The 12,892-nt window shown below is 41.0% G+C and overlaps 1 protein-coding gene across 1 annotated transcript; it reads left to right on the top strand.

Annotated features, from left to right (window-relative positions):
* The first annotated feature begins 305 nt into the window (after nucleotides 1-305).
* Nucleotides 306-7,675, top strand: ppp2cab (protein phosphatase 2 catalytic subunit alpha b). The gene is made up of 7 exons (XM_079237396.1): nucleotides 306-431; nucleotides 5,415-5,624; nucleotides 5,744-5,917; nucleotides 6,028-6,117; nucleotides 6,225-6,386; nucleotides 6,672-6,790; nucleotides 6,997-7,675. The coding sequence occupies exons 1-7, from the start codon at nucleotides 330-332 to the stop codon at nucleotides 7,067-7,069; spliced, it is 930 nt and encodes a 309-aa protein (XP_079093522.1). The 5' UTR covers nucleotides 306-329; the 3' UTR covers nucleotides 7,070-7,675.
* Nucleotides 7,676-12,892: the final 5,217 nt, after the last annotated feature.

A 12,892-nucleotide genomic window follows, 5' to 3' on the forward strand; every position in this document is an offset into this window, starting at 1 on the left:
ACTGATTGTTATAACTTGTGAACTTAAGTACATGTACTTCCATACCCACCACTGCAGAAAGGTAAATAACATAACAATGTTCAAGGCAACCGTTTTCTTTTTGTGGTGCTTTTATTTCGAAGGTCCCAACCAGAAACGCTGCGTTTTATTGCGTAAAGCTCGACACCAACTGATTTCCAGGGCGGATCACCGACTGAAGTGACGTCTTCCCCCCTCCCCAGTTTTTCAGCCAAATCATAGCGACTCGGCGGCGAGAGAGGCACGCGCGTCTTCCTGCTCCTTGCCGAAGTTAACGACCGCGAAAAAACACACAGCAGAAGAAAAGAAAAATGGACGAAAAGGCGTTTACGAAAGAACTCGACGAGTGGATCGAGCAGCTCAACGAATGCAAGCAGCTCTCGGAGGGACAAGTGAAATCACTGTGTGAAAAGGTGATATATAGATGTATATAAATGTGTTAAATTCCAACCGTTAAACTGTCAACGTCTTCTCAACTAACAGCCGCCTTCCAGACATTCTTAAAATGGCGTCTTTAGTGTACAATTCACGTGCGCATATATTTGGCAAAATCATTTGGAGTGGGTCCTGTTTTTTCCGGGGCGTTTGAATTGTTGCCTGTCCGAAATGTCTATGAAATAAATAATTACATGGAGGGGCAGCATGTTCCATCCTGATAATAATATATCTTAATGTCACGCGCAAACGCATGATATTCACCTTTGACCCACCCAGCCTTCATTATAACTTCTTATATCTACTTCTCCAGCCAATAAGTAGTTAACAAGGCAATATAGTAGTCAATAATCCAACACAAACATGACGTCAGCGGAGTTATTGGTCATGGGAGTGAACTTGTGATCCTCAGCTCTTGTGTCTGGTGTATTGTTTGTTTGTTGTCATTTATGCAGGAAAATGTATGCCTCTGATTTATTTAACTGAGTGGTAATAGAAGCTGAAAACATGACATGTACAGTGGTTTTCAGTATCCCCCCACATGTTTTCGCTCTTGCTCTGGCTGGTAACTGGCTAACTGACTCTGCAGACTTCTCTGTTCTGAGCTGGAGCTTAACCCTAAAAACCTCTCCTCCACATCCTCTCTGCTCAGACCACCTGCTGATGTCCGGCCCTGAATGTCTTTGCTTAACAGAGAAACTCTTTAAACCCAGTTTTAATCAACAACATTCTAAAACTAAATAGTAATAGCTTTACCTAAACTTGCCAGCTTTTAATCTAATTTTCAGAATCGTCCTGAAATCAGTTTGTGAAATACTGATTTTCTTTAAATTAGCTGTTAAGCTAAACTCTGATAACGGAGGCTAAATTTAGGACTGGTGTTTTTATTTATTAGAATTGTATTATTGCCATTCGCTCAGTCTGTTTTTCATTGTTTAGCACAGCGCTGTCGCTCTCAGCTCGTAAAATGCTACTGCCATGTTTGGACTTCTGGAGTTTAACATCTCGCTGTATTCAAATGGCTCGTTAATATCACGGCATTGCTTTTCTATCATTCCACCTCCTCTGTGATACGGTCAATTCAAGTAGTTTAAAATGCCCCCGTTTCTCACTATGTGGGTCAAGATCCCAAAAGATTTATAACCTTTTTGTGCTGTCTTCTTGTCGATGTCCGACGCTCGGAATGACGTGACGATGTTGTGACTTCTGGAGGAAGAACATTTTGGATCTCTTTTGACTTCTCATCCAAATGCAGCAAAAAGTAGTTGAGAGGAAAACGGAAACCTACAGATTATTTTCCCTGAAGTTGTATCATTGTAGCATCCCGACTCTACTACTACTACTATCTAACTACTCTCTGCTTGCATCCGCCTCCTTGGTTCCAGCGCTCTCAGAAAAGGCTGAATGTTGTCTGGTGTACGCGGGAGGAGTGACTGCGTATCGTCTTCATCTTGTTTATTATAATCAATGCAACGTTCTTTAAGCATTGTGGTACCTCTCACATGATGGTTCTCTTTCCTATAACATGCCTGATACAGTGAACAAAATGTGCATTGTGTATCCATTCAACAGCAAAAACTGGTGTTCTAGTCGTATCATTAAAACCGGCACAAACAATGTAAAAAAACACAGCTGAAAGTATGTGGTGATAAGCAAAAACACTGACCCTGACAAAAAGGCTGTTTTAATGCATCTCAGCAAAATTCACAAAGCTGCCGCAGCGGTAAACGCAGATGCAATCTGCTCAACACGCTGATCATCGTCCTGTTGTCACCACCGCAAACATCTTAGAGTGAGGTCACCGTTTGTAGTTTCAGTGCCGCGTCATTGAGTTCAAAGTCTCCAGGAAGAACCTTTTTGGCCTTGTTTTAACACTCTTTAATAGGATTGTATCGCGGCACCTGGTTTTTAAAATGCTGACTGTTTAAAATGTGACTTCTCAGCACCGGACCAAGCAGCTTGTTGATGTCTGACGTTTTTGGCACCGCTGTGATTCTTGGCCGAGGGCCCCACCCTGGGGCGTCTGCGTGGTCTGTACTTTGGCCGAGGTGCTTAGCAACCTCTGCCGTCATCTTGTTTTCATCCACAGCTGGACTGGCACACCAAACCGTCCCTCACACACTTAAAATTTGAGGCCATCGCTAATGCCAAGATTAAGCTGTTGTCTTAGTATCAGCAGTTGGTCACATTGAGTTAGTTTACTTCTAGTTTTATGTAATATTTGCTCAAAAAGAACAGAGGCAGATAATAAGGTTATTTACAACCGTAGGATTTAAAAAACGTATATGATAAAATATGGAATTAAAGAGGGAGAAAGACTCTCGGGGCTAGACTCGATCCCGGGACATTGCTGGAGTCTAGAATGCATTTAGCCCACTTGGCTACGAAGGTGCTCCACAGCGGTAGGATTTTGACTAAAGGTTAAGTGTCTTGAGTGGGAAAAGGGAGATTGAGAGGACCAGAAAAAGATTAAAACACTGGGTCAGACGTGACCTTTAGCAGAACTTAACAGACGGCAAAGCGAGAAAGTACTTCGATAGAGCAGGCGTTGAGAATATGTTAAAACTCATCTATTGTCAGACCATGTTGTCTGTCCACAAACTGCACATTATTCTAACATAAAGGGATCATCAGCGGAGCCAATTGAGGCCACAGAGGAGATATCTGCTGCGTCACTGAACACATGCCTCGTAGAGTTCAGTGTAAGGTTACAGAGCTAGAAGCCATTTATTGTCTGATTCACTGGCAACGCATTAATTATGTGTGCATGAAAAGCAACTTCAGGATATTGTGTTTGATGGGTTTGTTCTACTTTGGTTCAAAATTGGGCTCGAGTGTGTTTTCCCAGGAAACAAGGATTCTTTACATTTCCTGCAGGAGCGATAGAGATTTAGTTTGATCTGGATACTCAGCCTTATCGGTGTTGAACAAAACCACAAAATACTGCAGCAAGAACGGTTACAGCAAAAGATCTTTGGGCTGGCTATGGCTTTCAGTCGCTCAATATAGTGCCTGGTTGATTTGCAATCTACCATATAGTCCAGAAATCATCATGAACCACTATGAAAGAAAGTCAGGGTTCACTGTCCAGTACCGGCCTTTTAATGTTCTTCATACTCTCAGTTCTACTAGGGGTGGGAATCACCAGAGGTCCCACGATTCGATTTTATCATGATACTTGGGTCCCGATTCGATACTATCACAATACTGCGATACTATCAGGATTCTGTGATGTATTGAGTATTGTGATTTTATTCCGGTTTTTTTCACTGCAAATTGTCCCCAAAGGAAAACTTTGTATCTAAGAAGATAACGTTTTCAGTCTTTTTTTTTTTTTTTTATTGCTGCAAAATGTGATTGTCAAGCAGACAATCTGACCAACACTTTCATAAATGTTGCACCTGACAAACTGAACTGCTTGTGTTACAGTCTGCATTGTCGCGTCATTCGAGCTGGATGTGCCAGAGAGAGGGCGGGGCTTATCTCTGTGGTTTATCGCCGTGCAAAGAGTTTCCATTTCTGCCGTCCACCATGAAAATAACTACTATTTCTGCGTTACACTTGTTGTGGAAATCCCAAAGAGGTCAGAGCATCAAACGCCGTTGTGTCTGGGGCAAACTATCACGATACTATGCTGAATCGATTTTTTTTCCCCTACCCCTAAGTTCTACCCAAATTATAGACTGTGTTAAATGTCGTCAGGGTTGTGTCACAGACGGACTCACCCGGCCCACTTTATTTGTCCCCTGGAGGGGAGGTTCCACTTTACAAATACAATTTATTATTATTATTATTGTTGTTGTTATAGAGCTTTAAAAGGCACTTTATACAGTAAAAACGGAAACAATAAACACTAACAATACAATTCTTGCCTTTTTTTTATAGCAGTAAGAAACATAACTTCACATCGCAGGTGAGAAGCAGATTTAAAACAGATGAGTTGTAAGTAGTGAGTGACTGTTGAGGTGCTCTGAAGGCCTCATGGCAGCGTGGGCATGTGGAGGGTGTGTCTGTGGGTGTAATGTAGGTCACATTGTGCAGCGCTGCAGGCCCGTCCGGGTCACTGGGTCGGGTTGGCTCTCTATCAGGATGACGGCCGGCTTCAGCGATCATTCAATGGCCACAGACCATTTCTCTCTCAGCATGTGGATTTGTTTGCTTCAAAGCTCCTTTTTAAAAAGGGCTCATCCAGTCTTGATGTGGGTCTCCAGATTTAATATTGGAGATGTTTGAAGCCTTTCCCCCCATCAATTTAAATGTAGTTTTAATGAGGCAAGTTCTTGTGAAGGCTGCATAAATCACACGCCACCTGCTGAGTGAGAATTATGAAGCCTGTTTTTATTTATTGAAAGAAACATGCACTTATTAATATTATATTATGTAGTTAAAACTCCCATAAGCTAACTGTACAGTTGGATGATAATCTATCTTCGTCTCACACACAGGTGGTTGTAAACATTTATTTCTTAGCAACAGCTGACCTCTAAAATAAACCTCTAATGTTTGCATTGAATCAGCAGACGGCAGTGAACAAATGTTTTTTTTTTTAGACTGCGCCATGATGATCTGGGTAGAATGAACTGTGTTTTAGTGGTTATGTTGCCATAGCTATCTTTCCAAGCACTGCAAGGCGCACACACACACACATTCGGTGGGGGCTTTTTTTCCTTGGGAGAGATTACTGTGGAGATACTGGTTTGTCGTGTTGTAATCACTGTGTAGCATCTTAATGTAAGACCACTGGAGGCTGATGTTGGCAGGAAATTGTCTGTTCCTGAAATAAAGCTAGCGGAGCAGTGTGATTACAGCGCAGGATCACATTGATTATCCTGCAATGCAACCAGCAAAATGGAGTAGAGCAGCACAGGATGTACTTAAACCGTGGAAATCGGGACTCCTGTTTGAGTTTTATTATTTTCACTCTATGGCCCACGGTTGAAATGTGGGTTTTTCTCCTGCAGGCAAAGGAGATCCTCACCAAGGAGTCGAACGTCCAGGAGGTGAGATGTCCGGTGACGGTGTGCGGCGACGTGCACGGCCAGTTCCACGACCTCATGGAGCTGTTCAAGATCGGAGGGAAGTCTCCAGACACAAACTATTTGTTCATGGGCGACTACGTAGACCGAGGGTACTACTCTGTAGAGACCGTCACTTTACTCGTATCACTTAAGGTAACATTTGATTTGCTCCATAAGAGACATTTAAGTAAGGCTTAAAACGTTGTTATTCTTTTTTTAATTTATTTTTTAAAGAAAACGTTTACAGTTCTGTTCTTCGCTCGTGTTTTCAGGTTCGCTACCGGGAGCGCATCACAATCCTAAGAGGGAACCACGAGAGCAGACAGATCACGCAAGTTTACGGCTTCTACGACGAGTGCCTACGGAAATATGGCAACGCCAACGTTTGGAAGTACTTCACAGACCTGTTCGACTATCTTCCCCTCACAGCCTTAGTAGACTCTCAGGTGAGGAGACGCATCGACCGATCTCGCCGATATGACGGATATGACCTTTCAAAGTGTAATGTTGCATTGTGTTTGCTAAACGTATTGACGCTTTCCTGCCGTCCTTCCAGATTTTCTGCCTTCACGGAGGCCTGTCGCCGTCCATCGACACTCTGGATCACATCAGAGCGCTGGACCGCTTACAAGAAGTGCCACATGAGGTAAAGATGATACTTCCTCAGTGTATTTACGGTTAAACATGGCGGCTGTTAAAAGGACTGCGTTGGTGACGCCTCGGTAACACGCGCCTCCTCTTCCTCCTCCGCAGGGTCCCATGTGTGACCTGCTGTGGTCCGACCCCGACGACCGCGGTGGCTGGGGCATTTCCCCTCGAGGGGCCGGCTACACGTTTGGTCAGGACATCTCGGAGACGTTCAACCACGCCAACCGCCTCACGCTAGTGTCCCGGGCCCACCAGCTGGTCATGGAGGTGTGTGTGTACACACACACACACGCATACATGTGTGTGTGTATGTCTATGGCTGTGACAACATGATTATATAAAACATTTCTTCCACAACTGGGAACGTGTACAGTTTTTCTTCCAGTGCACAGACTCCCACTTCTTAAAAACTGAAACTGAATAAGCGGAAACGAAATTTTAACCACTGCTGCAGAAATACGATGAAACAAACGGTCATGTCAAGTTCAAAAACAAGACTTGCTTTTTTAGCAGCACCTCCTGTGAACAATGCATCTGCTCTCACCCCCCCAGGGTTACAACTGGTGCCATGAGAGGAATGTGGTGACGATATTTAGCGCTCCCAACTACTGCTACCGCTGTGGCAACCAGGCAGCCATCATGGAACTAGACGACACCCTCAAATACTCGTTGTAAGTATAACAAAGGAATGAAGTGCTGATGTGTGTAGGGTGGATCCTTAAAAGCTGATGTTCTTCAAGTGTTTAATAGCTGAAATGGTGTGACAGGCTTTGCAAAAGTCCCATGATGTGCACAGTATTGTGATGACAATATGTATGACGAGATTTTAATGAAATCTCATTAGGTTTTTCTACTCTTCTTCTTCTTCTTCTTCCAGTTTGCAGTTCGACCCGGCGCCTCGCAGAGGGGAGCCCCACGTCACTCGCCGCACCCCAGATTACTTCCTGTAACTTTTGACGCCTGTACAGTCAGGTCCGGTATTGCCATAACAACGTGTCTAAGGACAGTGAGTGTGTGTGTGTGTGGGGGGGGCGGCGTGGCTATACAGCAGTGCACATTGTATATCCACACAAAGACCTATTTAAGCATTTATCAAAAACGATGTCTGTGCACCTATGAATGGACCAAAAGGGGCGTGCCAAAGTCGCAACAATATTCGTTGCTAAGTACGTGTATTGTAAAGTCTCCCCCGCTATTTAAAAACAGCAGTTTCAATTATTTCTCCTAGAGCCGGACTGATCAACTGTTCGAACCCCTCACACGCCATGGCTTATATTTAGAAGATCTGAACTCGATCTGTTTGCACTTTTGTAAATCTAAACCAATGTAACATATGTCAAAAGATGAAAATTATTTCACACTACAGATGTTTTTTCTTGTTTATTTTGACTTTTGATTTTTTTTTTTTTAAGATTACAAAGAAAAGCCCCCATCAGGCAAAGTGTTTCTTTGTCCTGTGTAACTGGTGAGGAAAGCCTTTCTCATGCAGCTTGGTGTACATGAAATAGTTTATTCTGAGTCTGTTAACCAAACATTTGAATAATAAAGACGAAGGTGGCTCCTTGACGTGAACGTGCTGGTTTCTTTCTTCTTCTTCACGGTGACAAACAGCTGGTAGCTGGTGTTCAGGTCCCACTGACCCGTGATCCCATTGGAACTAAACCACCTGGGAGTCGGCCAGTTCACCACCCAGCGAGTCGGTCACACTGGTTTCACACTGGTTTCCCTCCACACTAAGCCAATGGGATTTCTCCTTTGGGTTATTGCACAGCATAAGTTCCCTGGAAAACCCAAGTTTATGATTCCTCCATATTTAGATCGGCAAGATTATGTGAAGTATGAATGTAATCATCAAAGAAGAAAAGTTAACGCTAGGCTATAAACTAGCTAAACCACGGTCACATGACTAAGTTTACACAACAGGGGTGTTTAATACATGTAATATACAAAGAATTTGGGTAAAAATGACTTGCACATACAGAACATATGTAAGAAGAATAATACAAGTAAAACATTAGATGGATGATTATGTTTATATATTCCATATGTTTGTTTATTTATATATATCTACTGTATGTGTGTGTATGTATGTATGTGTGTGTATATATATATATATATATATATATATATATATATATATATATATATATATATATATATATTCCAATGTGGTTTTATTATGTTCAGTAGACAAAGTGAGTTGAGAAGAGTTCAATTCTAAGCAATAGGGAATGAATTAAAAAAATGTGGAGTGCAAGATAATAAAATGTTCTTAAGCTCCATCTGGATTTTGCATTTACTGACTCATTTTATTTAGAAGAACAAAACGCTGAACCATTTCTTAAGCTTGTTTACAACAGACCCGAATTCAGGCATCTAACAAACAAAAAACATTAAAGTATTTTTTTTAAAGGTTTGCATCCACTACTTGTACTTGTATTGAGACCTTTTGGTGTTGCTACACTGGTCTGGGGAAGCCTCTGTTAGTGTTTCTTTAAGAAAAACGTTATGTAAAAAAGTAAATAAGCTCATGTACACCATATGCGTACTTCTCTGTATTTGTGAACTTGTGAAACGCCATCAGTCTCAGCCCAAGTACTTTTACAATTCAAAATTTGCATCAAGCCAAGCATGGTCGGAATGCCTGGATGTAGCTCGCTCCTCCCATTTTACCGGGTATGCATCTGAGGTGACGTGTGTGTACTTTGGATGATCAAATATCCCAGAATGCATTTCACTCCAGCAAACAGAAGAAATGGCGGAGGCGACAACACAACTGTAAGTTGAAACTTTCTAAATACTACTGCTGTTAAGTCACGGGAAATCATTTTAGGATGTTTTTAGGCGATAAGTTAGTTGTTTAAGAATCAAATTGGTCTTTGCTTTGTCGAGATTCAGTCGATTTAAAAATTAGCTCCGACGATTTCGAAGCCGCTAGCCTAGCGGGACAGTCAGTAAAGCAGCACTGAGGGCTCAGCACTCACGGTGCCCGGCTAGAACAGCCTGATCTCTGCAAGTCTGTTTGAAATTTGCCAGTGGTATTGACGTCTCTGTTGTACGGTTAAACTTCAGCTATAATTCGGTTTGGTTGAATCTAACAAACAATCTTTTGGTCTCAATAGTCTATTGTTTGTTTAAAGGTAACCTTAAATCCGTTTTATTATTACAATTACATTTTAATTTAACTTTAACGTTGACCTAGAGTGCTGTCTTTTAACTTTTGACCGACGTGTTAGCTCTTCTCTATCCATAGTATACAGACTGATTATGCTGTCTATCATTGTGCATTATAACATACAATTTAAATGAAGGGACAACTGAGGAAACCCGGGCCCATATAGAATGAGAAGCTTGTAAATAAATGTAATGTTTGAATTTCAACCCAGGATATTCATTTTTTTTAAAGCAATTGTTTATTTTTACAACAACAATCTGGATGTGACACCCATCGATGGTACCGGCAGCACAGCACCTCCTTCATCTCCTCTGCTTCGGGGAAATGCACAACCAGTACACCGTTACCAGCACCTCAACCTCATGGCTCTTTGTATTCATTTGGGTTTGGACTATTTCATATTAATAAAAATAAATAAATATGAATTGTTGAAGTCTACAAGTATTAATATCTGACCTGTGTGATCAGGTGCTTGAATATGCTTCAGAAGGTTTCAATTTATTTTACTGCTCGACACACACCTATCTTACCAGAGTCCAGAAGTCACTGTAGCCCAATGATCTCTGTATCGTAGACATCAAATGTCCTGTTTGTGTCTGTCCTGGTTAATGACTAATGTACGAGACACAGAGGAGGTTCAGTTACTTTAGTTTAATGTGTAGTGGTGTTTGTGTATCTAACTGTACGAGGACAATTGCACTGATGATCAACCTCTTGATGTTTGCGGACCGAGAAGACAAATGGTAGGTGTGTATGTGGAATATAGCCTAATGGATTTAATATTTAAATACTGTTATAATGTTACTGTATCAAACCAAATTAATATTACAACAGCCATGCAATAAATGTTAACATGACCAGTGTTCTAGTCTAAATGTATGTTCTATGTAATCTAGTTTTGGAGGTATTTCCTTCATCCAATATTAAAGAGAATATATGTTAGAAACACCTCGCAGTATAACCACTACAGTACAGCAGCAGCAGAAACCTGCTAAACCGCAGGCGTAAGTACCAAATCCACGGGCTGCCACTGATATATATATATATATATATATATATATATTAATATATATATATTAATATATATATATATATATATATATTAATATATATATATATATATATATTAATATATATATTAATATATATATACAATAATAATCAGAAGCAGCTTTATTATAACGACATTATATCTAATATATATTATATCTAATATCTAATATATATTATATCTAATATACCGTATCCACAGCAATCTTCTATACCTTTTCCCGCCACTCCAGACTCCAAGTCCAGACTCCAAAAGTTCACAAGTCCGTACTTGGTCGGTTAGGTGCCTCTCACTCTCTCCGACCAATCACAGGGAAGCAGGGTGCTTCTTGGTAGGGTTGCGGCCTGTGATTGGTGGAGTAGGGGGGTAGGCGGGTGGTTAAGGAGGAAGTGACATTGTGTGTGTTGTCGTTGTTATGCTAGTGTGGGGGATGCTAAGTGAGCTTGCTGACCCTTACCAAGGTCCCACATACTAATACTTTATTAACGAGGTTGGAATAGAAATGAAAGAAGGAATATGAAAGTGAAACCAACATATTTTTTCAGAGTACAAAGCTACTAAACTCTCTTTCTTCAGTTTCAAACATGCTGAATTAAGTACGTTATCCCACTAACGATGTGTGTCTCATATCCCTTTTTGTTGTTATGGTTTATCTATATGCAGATTATAATTTGATCATAAATATGCAGACAACAGTTTATGAAACACCACACAACTCGCGTTGACTTGATAGTGTTGTATTGTAATGTGACAAAATAGTTGATTAAAAAGATGATAATCAGAAACATGACTCAGACTCAAGAGCTCGTCCAGTTAACTCTTTCATTAAAGCTTCTGTAACTGAAGTCAAATAAAATAAAAGAATGAGGGCGAGAGAGAGAATATCAATACAGCAGTTTGATCGCTTTGCAGCAGTTTTCAGCAACGTAACGTCTGTAGTTTGCCAGCAGGTTTAACAGATTATTGAAAGTATTTCAAAGTTATAGCAACATTTATTGACTTGATCTTCGTTTGTCGGTCATGGAGTATTACTCCTTACATTTTCACGCAAATGTCTGTACTTTCTACTTCCTACATTTTAAAAATAGCCTTGTTACTATTTAATTTTGGTTTGTTTTCATTCCGGCTTGTCATCGTTCAATCTCCGCCCCGCGCGCACACAGGTGAGCACTGAGCACACACACCAGCGGACAGAGAGCGTCGAAAAATATGGCGCGTGAAAAGCAGATCGCTAAATCTGCGTTTTAAACGCACCCAGGGTGAAGATGGCAACAGCAGCTCTCCTGTGATGAGCAGCGGAGTTGCTCCTCGCACCGGAGCAGCTCTCCTGCTCCAGGTGAAACGAGCCAAAGTACTCGTGTCTTCTACCAACAATTAGCTGCTGGCTTCACATATTACAAAAGTATAAAGTACACGGATATAAAATTAAGTCATTCATAAATACATGGACAAATGCCTGTAATTTCGGGTAAATGGTTACGGTACGTCGTTAACAGGTTACACTTGCGCGACTCTACGCGACGCAATTTTTTTTTGCCGTTTTGCCAGAAGTCTCCGTGAGCTTGTCTTTTCCTGCTGTTGCGTTTCTCAAAATAAAAAAAACAGATCTAAGCTCAATATTGAGCATGAATTGAGAGAGGCCGTATCAAATCTACAACACCGTTTATAACGTGTAGAGGAAAGCAGCTCACTGCAGCCACTAATACTGATACGTGATGGTTCACATATCTGCACTCATTCTGTTTTGTTTGGCAAAAAAAATTAAAAGCTTATTGTTTTCCACAATGAGCTATTTAGTAGTAACTAAATATGAGTTATTTTTTTGCACAGATAGAACTTACACAAAACATTGTCTGATGGGGTAATCTGATTTACTTTAAAGTGATTGCAATTGTCTTTATTCTGTTCCTTATAAAAGCACAGATGAGTCACACAATTATGTTATTTACAGAAAAAGTTTGAGATCCACAGCTTTAAGTGTTTGTGTCGGAGTCGCCGCCGCCGCCTATTTTGCACTATTACAATACTTATAGACAACTAGCTATCATGTCTTCCGCTCCATGAAACGCATGTTAATGCTCAGTACACATATGGTACTTTAATGTATTTGCATTGTAATACAATTTGATCATTTTAAATCGGCATATATGCAGCTGAAAAGGGTAGCCTAGTGCATCCCACATTTTTAAACCTAACATTTTAAAACATTATAGTCATTATGGCCTTTAGAAAAAGGATTGTTTTGGGGGGAGGTGGGGTAGTGCACTATAGGCCCCTGAGACGTGGCTTAAGAGTTTGTCCTTAATTTAAACAACCATATGGTTGTAGAGAAAATTAAGGAAGAATGGTCTGATAGGTCTGGCTTGGGGCTTAAAACGTTAATGGCAGTGTGACAGCACAATGTTTTCTGGAGATTTTCGAGGTCAAACATCCCAGGGATTTTGGGGTCCAAAATCGGATTTAACACCTTCATAATGACCCGGCCTGCTCTTGGGGGTAAATCCGCTAACTTCTACCTCAGGAAGGTGGCCCAAAATCGAATTCAGC

Source organism: Taurulus bubalis, assembly GCF_910589615.1.
Source record: "Taurulus bubalis genome assembly, chromosome: 2".
Lineage (NCBI taxonomy): Eukaryota > Metazoa > Chordata > Actinopteri > Perciformes > Cottidae > Taurulus > Taurulus bubalis.

What these genes read in the sequence shown, in the direction of transcription:
- ppp2cab (XM_079237396.1), top strand. Translation starts at nt 330, where the DNA reads ATGGACGAAAAGGCGTTTACGAAAGAACTCGACGAGTGGATCGAGCAG. An exon ending in CTTTACTCGTATCACTTAAG is followed by an intron (nt 5,625 to 5,743) that starts GTAACATTTGAT and finishes TCGTGTTTTCAG; the next exon opens with GTTCGCTACCGGGAGCGCAT. An exon ending in CAGCCTTAGTAGACTCTCAG is followed by an intron (nt 5,918 to 6,027) that starts GTGAGGAGACGC and finishes CCGTCCTTCCAG; the next exon opens with ATTTTCTGCCTTCACGGAGG.